Source organism: Nanorana parkeri, unplaced genomic scaffold (assembly GCF_000935625.1).
Source record: "Nanorana parkeri isolate BGI_ZX_2015 unplaced genomic scaffold, ASM93562v1 scaffold2895, whole genome shotgun sequence".
Taxonomy (NCBI): Eukaryota; Metazoa; Chordata; class Amphibia; order Anura; family Dicroglossidae; genus Nanorana; species Nanorana parkeri.
The window spans coordinates 36,646-45,713 of record NW_017309163.1 but is presented as its reverse complement, the minus strand read 5'-3'; the positions used below and the strand labels follow the sequence as shown (position 1 = coordinate 45,713).

Below are 9,068 nucleotides of genomic sequence, written 5' to 3'. Positions count from 1 at the left end.
TCACTGCGGTGGTTCGTTCCCACGCAGGCGAGGACACGCTTCAAAGGGCGAAGGGCCGCCGCCTACAGCTTCCTGCATTTCTATGGTTTAGTAAGAAGAAGAAGAGAAGCTAAAAATACAGCTCGGTATAAACTTAGACCACGGCTGAAAGATTGCCACAAAGCAACATAACTCCGGGTCCTGGAACATGAACGCCGACCGACCCAAAAGGCATAAACGGTCCAAAAATAGCAAGAGAAAAAAAACAAACATCTGTCCTAACCATATCTCAGCCGAAAGAAGATCTGAGCAGACCCCGAGCCCGTCCCACGTAGTCACCGAGCAAGAGGTTAGGAGATACAAAGCCCACCAACAATCCCAACACACCGCCAGCCTCTCATCCCCATCCCCCCCCCCACTCACACCCCAAAAACATATCTACCCAGAACACAGAATTACCAGGGGTCCAAAATCTGACCCAATATACTGTGCACAGATATATACCATCTCCTCCAAGGTTCCAGACCGTAAGTAGTTATATACTATGTCCTCCACGGGGGTCAGACCGTAAGTAGTTATATACTATGTCCTCCACGGGGGTCAGACCGTAGGTAGTTATATACGATGTCCTCCAAGAGATCAGACCGTAGGTAGTTATATACGATGTCCTCCAAGAGAGCAGACCGTAGGTAGTTATATACAATGTCCTCCAAGAGATCAGACCGAAGGTAGTTATATACTATGTCCTCCAAGAGATCAGACCGTAGGTAGATATATACTATGTCCTCCTAGAGATCAGACCGTAGGTAGATATATACTATGTCCTCCTAGAGATCAGACCGTAGGTAGATATATACTATGTCCTCCTAGAGATCAGACCGTAGGTAGATATATACTATGTCCTCCTAGAGATCAGACCGTAGGTAGATATATACTATGTCCTCCTAGAGATCAGACCGTAGGTAGATATATACTATGTCCTCCTAGAGATCAGACCGTAGGTAGATATATACTATGTCCTCCTAGAGATCAGACCGTAGGTAGATATATACTATGTCCTCCTAGAGATCAGACCGTAGGTAGATATATACTATGTCCTCCTAGAGATCAGACCGTAGGTAGATATATACTATGTCCTCCTAGAGATCAGACCGTAGGTAGATATATACTATGTCCTCCTAGAGATCAGACCGTAGGTAGATATATACTATGTCCTCCTAGAGATCAGACCGTAGGTAGATATATACTATGTCCTCCTAGAGATCAGACCGTAGGTAGATATATACTATGTCCTCCTAGAGATCAGACCGTAGGTAGATATATACTATGTCCTCCTAGAGATCAGACCGTAGGTAGATATATACTATGTCCTCCTAGAGATCAGACCGTAGGTAGATATATACTATGTCCTCCTAGAGATCAGACCGTAGGTAGATATATACTATGTCCTCCTAGAGATCAGACCGTAGGTAGATATATACTATGTCCTCCTAGAGATCAGACCGTAGGTAGATATATACTATGTCCTCCTAGAGATCAGACCGTAGGTAGATATATACTATGTCCTCCTAGAGATCAGACCGTAGGTAGATATATACTATGTCCTCCTAGAGATCAGACCGTAGGTAGATATATACTATGTCCTCCTAGAGATCAGACCGTAGGTAGATATATACTATGTCCTCCTAGAGATCAGACCGTAGGTAGATATATACTATGTCCTCCTAGAGATCAGACCGTAGGTAGATATATACTATGTCCTCCTAGAGATCAGACCGTAGGTAGATATATACTATGTCCTCCTAGAGATCAGACCGTAGGTAGATATATACTATGTCCTCCTAGAGATCAGACCGTAGGTAGATATATACTATGTCCTCCTAGAGATCAGACCGTAGGTAGATATATACTATGTCCTCCTAGAGATCAGACCGTAGGTAGATATATACTATGTCCTCCTAGAGATCAGACCGTAGGTAGATATATACTATGTCCTCCTAGAGATCAGACCGTAGGTAGATATATACTATGTCCTCCTAGAGATCAGACCGTAGGTAGATATATACTATGTCCTCCTAGAGATCAGACCGTAGGTAGATATATACTATGTCCTCCTAGAGATCAGACCGTAGGTAGATATATACTATGTCCTCCTAGAGATCAGACCGTAGGTAGATATATACTATGTCCTCCTAGAGATCAGACCGTAGGTAGATATATACTATGTCCTCCTAGAGATCAGACCGTAGGTAGATATATACTATGTCCTCCTAGAGATCAGACCGTAGGTAGATATATACTATGTCCTCCTAGAGATCAGACCGTAGGTAGATATATACTATGTCCTCCTAGAGATCAGACCGTAGGTAGATATATACTATGTCCTCCTAGAGATCAGACCGTAGGTAGATATATACTATGTCCTCCTAGAGATCAGACCGTAGGTAGATATATACTATGTCCTCCTAGAGATCAGACCGTAGGTAGATATATACTATGTCCTCCTAGAGATCAGACCGTAGGTAGATATATACTATGTCCTCCTAGAGATCAGACCGTAGGTAGATATATACTATGTCCTCCTAGAGATCAGACCGTAGGTAGATATATACTATGTCCTCCTAGAGATCAGACCGTAGGTAGATATATACTATGTCCTCCTAGAGATCAGACCGTAGGTAGATATATACTATGTCCTCCTAGAGATCAGACCGTAGGTAGATATATACTATGTCCTCCTAGAGATCAGACCGTAGGTAGATATATACTATGTCCTCCTAGAGATCAGACCGTAGGTAGATATATACTATGTCCTCCTAGAGATCAGACCGTAGGTAGATATATACTATGTCCTCCTAGAGATCAGACCGTAGGTAGATATATACTATGTCCTCCTAGAGATCAGACCGTAGGTAGATATATACTATGTCCTCCTAGAGATCAGACCGTAGGTAGATATATACTATGTCCTCCTAGAGATCAGACCGTAGGTAGATATATACTATGTCCTCCTAGAGATCAGACCGTAGGTAGATATATACTATGTCCTCCTAGAGATCAGACCGTAGGTAGATATATACTATGTCCTCCTAGAGATCAGACCGTAGGTAGATATATACTATGTCCTCCTAGAGATCAGACCGTAGGTAGATATATACTATGTCCTCCTAGAGATCAGACCGTAGGTAGATATATACTATGTCCTCCTAGAGATCAGACCGTAGGTAGATATATACTATGTCCTCCTAGAGATCAGACCGTAGGTAGATATATACTATGTCCTCCTAGAGATCAGACCGTAGGTAGATATATACTATGTCCTCCTAGAGATCAGACCGTAGGTAGATATATACTATGTCCTCCTAGAGATCAGACCGTAGGTAGATATATACTATGTCCTCCTAGAGATCAGACCGTAGGTAGATATATACTATGTCCTCCTAGAGATCAGACCGTAGGTAGATATATACTATGTCCTCCTAGAGATCAGAACGTAGGTAGTTATATACTATGTCCACCTAGAGATCAAGACTGTAGGTAGTCTATGTACAGCCCAGTGATAATGTTATTGGTCCCTTTACAAAAGGCATTTGATGCACACACGGCAGATTTACCTCCTTTGTGACTATTGAGAAATAGATTATAAAATGAAGATTTGTTTTTTGCCCGGAGTTCAGCTTATTTGCTGCTGTTGGGAAACTATAACAAGATGCATTTCTCAGGCCACTGCAACAGATGTGAATTTCCACACAAGTTGATTCATCAGACGAGTGTCATGTTTTGGGTTATAGTATGAAGAGGACATCGGATTTCACAATAAAATGAAACGTACCAAAAAGCAGCAAAAATAAAAATAAAGCAAAATGGCAGACAAGAGGTAGAAATCTAAATGCAGCCACAGACAGACAGACAGACAATCATCTGATTTGGTTACGTCCAATGTCATAGTTGGAGGAATAGTCATCACATTCTCTGCCGTGACCCCCAGGAGAAGCTCATTATATAGATCTATGAACGTCTGTATTAGTGTCCTCCTACGGCCATCTTATGTCTACGTCACACATACACAGCTTGTATCATATAACGGAGCGTGCAAAACACAACACCGGCGCACACAAGATCCTATTTGTGACTTCCATCATGTCCAATGGTTGGCCGATGGCCCTGAACTTGTAGCCATTTGTGGAGAGCTTGTCACTTCGTTCCTCATGCATGTTGAGATCCGATTTGTGCGCCCGGACTAAATACCTTTTAAATCGAGGAAGATTTTGGCTAATCCCAAATTAAATAACCCACATTACATCTCAGACCCCCCCCCCATCCTTTCTGTGGCCCAGTCAACACCATTGTTGGCATGATTTACACCCAGAAATCCAGAATAGACTTGGAGTCGCACAAAGACGCAGCGCTCCACGGGTGGGTGAGGGGTGCTTCCCATAGTACTCTATATCACCTTCATACAACGTTTATATAGAAGCCGCTGCAACTATTGCGCCACAATTCCTCGTCTTATCTGCCGGGATCACGCTGTATGAATATTTATTGGGAAATACTAAGCATGGCAGTTACTGTACTACCAGTGTAAGCATGGGAGGGTATAGAGTATAGGACGGCCATATGCACCCTACATACATATCCATACAGGCACGCACACTACAGAAGTCTATGGCAACCACAGTGAACACATTACATAAAATACAACATAACATTTGCAATTACAGTCCGGGATATACAAGAACAGGCTTGCTGTATACATAGTACAGAAGAGGAAAATAAAATTAGCCACAAACCCCCATAGCAGACGGCGTGCAATGCAATGTACAATCCACATGGCACACTGCAGATATCATCAGCACAGTGATCATGTCTATGGGATGATAAGCTGTGTCAGCCAATAAAAATAAAAGAAAGGAAGATTCAGAATCCTGCAATCAGCCCAGACATTCGGCATCTCGGGGTCATGTCACACCAGCATCATTGTAGCAGGGACACATCCCTCGGCTTATCATCTGGAGATGTGTGGAGTTATAGTTGGCTACAAATGGCTAGCGTGCCAGGACCATCGTCACCTGCATTGGATAACATGAGGAGACAGAGACGCTCCGTACATTGCAGAGAGTCACACGCTCGGCCATCGGGCTACGAATGGAAATTCAGCATCACAAACCTTTTATTGGGAGCAATTGAACAATATGAAATCAAGGCGAGCGGCCGGCGTGATCGGCCTCTCCGGTCACCCAGCAAACCGGCTCATCGGTGACAACACATCGCATGTAATAAATGTACAAAATCTGCCAAATGATTGTGTTTTGTCCGCATTGAATTGTAGAGGCAGATGATCCCGGGTTAAAACCACGCTCACCACAGGTAGCCACATGGGAGTCTTGAGAACCACCAAAATCTGATTTTTTTCCCCCGGTATTTAAAGCTGAACTCCGGGATCGTTATTCATTGCAATCATCAGGTGTGTTACAAATGTGTTTTATAATCTGTGCCGTCATTGCTTTGATACAGAAAGCTCAGCCATGGCCGGGTACCCGAAGAATCAAGCAAGCGGCGATGCCACTTCTGTGGGACAAACTACAATTCCCATCATGCAAATGTCCGAGTTCTCAAGGGGCGGAGGTGTTGGTGGGTGGGGGAAAAACCATCAGTGAGATAATTACATTGCCGCCGGTGAATAAAGAATTACAATGCAGATGTTACAAGTGCGGCCGGGAGCGAGAGGGGTCATAGCGAACGCTGTTCTTACACGCAGGAAAACAAGGGGCCCCCCGAAGCCCTTAATATCATCCACGGAGAGAAGTCTCAATGGCTGCAATAAGAAATTGACAAAAAGATATTTATAAAAAGTGCTAAAAAAAAATGTCTACCCGGTACAGCCCCACCGACAACATCAATACCTGGACGCAATGCTGGGAACTCTTCCCCCAAATAGATACAGTGTTCCCAATGCACAGAACACACACATAGCAATCCACACAGACATAACGGCACATTATAGATCTCTTTACAAGTGAAGCTGCCCAATCAGATTCTAGGACCCATGTGATGGGAGTCCATTATTACAGGTGCACAAAAACACTCTCCCAGCACTCAGTCTCCTCGGCTTTGGGTGTATTCACCATCCATCTAGATCTGTATGAAGCGGAGACCTTCACATGCAATGCCGAGTGCTGGAGAATTTTTGTGCTGTCCCGGTAAGCGAGGCCGTCAATCATCTGCAATGAGACCTACCTGTCACTGCTTGTGCTACTGCTGCTGCTGAGGGAGTCACTACTAGACGATCTACTCCTAGAGCCGCTGCCGCTGGGTGACCTGGCGGGCCGTGACGCTTGGCTGGCCAGCCTCTGAGGGGACTGGTTCCTAGACTGGGATGAATGGGGCGAGCGACTCCGGCTATGCTGGTAGGTCCGATCGGGCCGCCTCCCTCGTACCTCCCTGGTAATGTCGTTCCTGTAAATATCCCTGTGTACCACGCTAGGCAATGTAAACGGCTCCCGGGTCCTAGACTCGTATCGAGATTCGTGAGTGTCAAAGCGGCTCGGGCTCCTGCGAGAATTATAGAATACTCCATGTTGTAAGGTCCGGTCGCGAGGTTCTCTATAGTAATCCTGATCGTAATGTCGTGTCCGTTCAAATCCGGCAGTCCCGCGTTCCTGGTGTCCATAGGCACTATGGTCATATGACCGCTCCCGTGTCTCAGAAGCCCTGTGTTAAGAGAAGGATGGAGCGTTCAGTCTCCTGACAAAAGCAGAACACGGAGAAGAGAAAATAAAAAACAGTTCATGCAAATCATTAACAGGTAAACAAATTAATTTACGGGACTTGGAAGACATCGTTTATTACTGCGTGCTAGGGGGTGGAGGGCCAGCAAAGGGGACGGCTTTCTATACGGCTTCAATAGAGGGCTTGGGGAGGGAAGGTAACATTCTGGAATTGAGTTACGGTAACGTGTTAGAACTCCCTGTCCGGAGACAATTTGACTCCATGATGAAGGGCAACATGAAAGCTGGGAGGGGGACTAAAGCTGGCCATACAGTGCACGAATTTCATAGCCTGTTGGCCGGCATCCCTCAATCAGCTGACCGAAGGAGCCCGTTGGAGAACCTTTGAATGAACAGAGCCGGCAGCCAATGAGCTGCTGGCTGTTCAGGTACTCCGACAGCGGCCGCCATCGGAATGCAAACAGCGGGAGATTCCTCCAACGCTCACTGATGGAGGAATCTCTAATTATCTCTTCATTCAGCCGGCAGATTACAGATATTACAGTGTATGGCCAGCTTCAGAACTGGTCCTTGGTGGGTCAGCTCAGCTGCCTTCATACCTTCCTTTCTTCCATAGCTGCTAAATATTCACCGCTAGCTATCCGAAGCTCTAAAACAGGGGCAGCCAAACTTCACCCTCCAGCTATGTAAAACTGGCTCTGGGGGGCTTGCAATGCCTCATGGGACTTGTAGTCCCCACCACGGCCGGAGGGCTGAAGTCTGGCTACCCCTGCTCTAAACAAATTCAAACACAATAGGTTTTCAGCGAGAATACTGGATGACAAAACGGCAACAAGTCAAAGTCCTGGGCCATTAAAGTGAAGTCCACATGAGCTTGTGGTTCTATTCAGATCCAGATGATGACAGCTGACATTTCGTCTGACACAAAATGGGAAAGGAGACACAGTAAATGTATCTGTATTAAAGGTGAGCTCTGTTTAAGCACCGGTACCTCCGGCTGCTATACTATCACTCTCATCTGGGTGGGTGTATCACAATGTATTGATCGGGGAGCACATTAACATACAGAGAGGACTGTGCTGTCAGCAGACTATGGAGTCACAGCAGCAATCTAACGCGGTCTATTGTTTTATCGGAGAACACAATGCAGAGAAGTGGATCTTACTCATTATCAGCTGTTGTACTTGGTGTTGGCCCGAGGTTCTCCTTTTACTATCTGATAAAGTACTGGAGACTTCCTCTTTTGTATGGGGCCTATTTATAAAGGTGGGTGATCCCGCTTCTCATTTGTCGCACTTTGTCAATGCACCAAATAAAACATTGACGTGAAAAATGGTGACCGAGAGAACAAACCTGATGGAGAAGATTGGGGGAGCAAACTGAAAAAGACACAATGATGTCTTCTGAGGGACGCATCGTCTCCTGCTTCCCTCCTTCTAGAAAATGCTCAGCCAGGGAAGGCAACCTTGCCACTCCATCTGTGGTGAAGCTACCAATCCCATCATGACTTTGCCTCTGGGAGCCATGCCTGTGGCTGTCAGTCTCGCAATGGGATTTGTAGTTGCACAATAGCTGTTGCCGAGCCTTAGACACACAATGCAATACTAGTGGCATTAGGCAAGGTTAGAATTTTCCTGACTCTCTTGATTATAAAGATAGAAAAGCCATCAGGTCCAAGCACCGCTCCAAAAGGGGTGGCACTAAGTGAACACCATGGCAGGAGCCTTTCGGGGCGACATGTCCAGGCTTCCTCACAATGCAATATGGCCGCAGAGAGACAAGGCAGGTCATGTGACTGGCCCTTTAATAACCCCCCTTACAGGAATACTGCTTTCCTCTCCCTCATCTCCCCAAGACTGCCTAACCCACTACTCCTGAACTCCCTTCCTCCTCTTCTGGTCAATCGATCTGACGGTTCTTCTGAAGGAGAAGAATCAGGTCCAGCCTATCTTACATCTCCAGGCTTCATGTCAGAACTCCCCGGGGGGGGGACATTAAGGTCTAGCATTCAGAACATCCATTCAAGCTACAACAGAAACACTTTATCTCATATAATAATAATAAAAAGGAAGGATGCTTTAAGTTTCTCTCCAGAAAAGATTGCATTGGCAAGGGCTGTGGCAAAATGAACAGGAAAAACATGAATTTTTCGCTGTTGGGTATTAGGAAAGCAGAAGTCAGGACAGGAGCGAGGTGGCTTTAGTGTTATAGATACAGAGGGCACATCAATACAATCTCCATAAAGAAAGAACAGTACAGAGAGGAAGAAGAGGAGGAGGAGGATGAGGAAGCAAAGTTGTAAAGATCAGATATATAGGTGCTAACATAGCGGCTGTCGTATCTATTAGCGCTAAAGTTGTA

General features: G+C 45.2%; 1 protein-coding gene across 1 annotated transcript in view; it reads right to left on the bottom strand.

Annotated features, from left to right (window-relative positions):
* Positions 1–9,068, bottom strand: part of SPEN (spen family transcriptional repressor) — a 63,081-nt gene that overhangs the window by 46,801 nt on the left and 7,212 nt on the right. Inside the window, 1 exon segment of the mRNA XM_018574351.1 lies at positions 6,217–6,690. Coding sequence (XP_018429853.1) covers positions 6,217–6,690 — 474 coding nt within the window.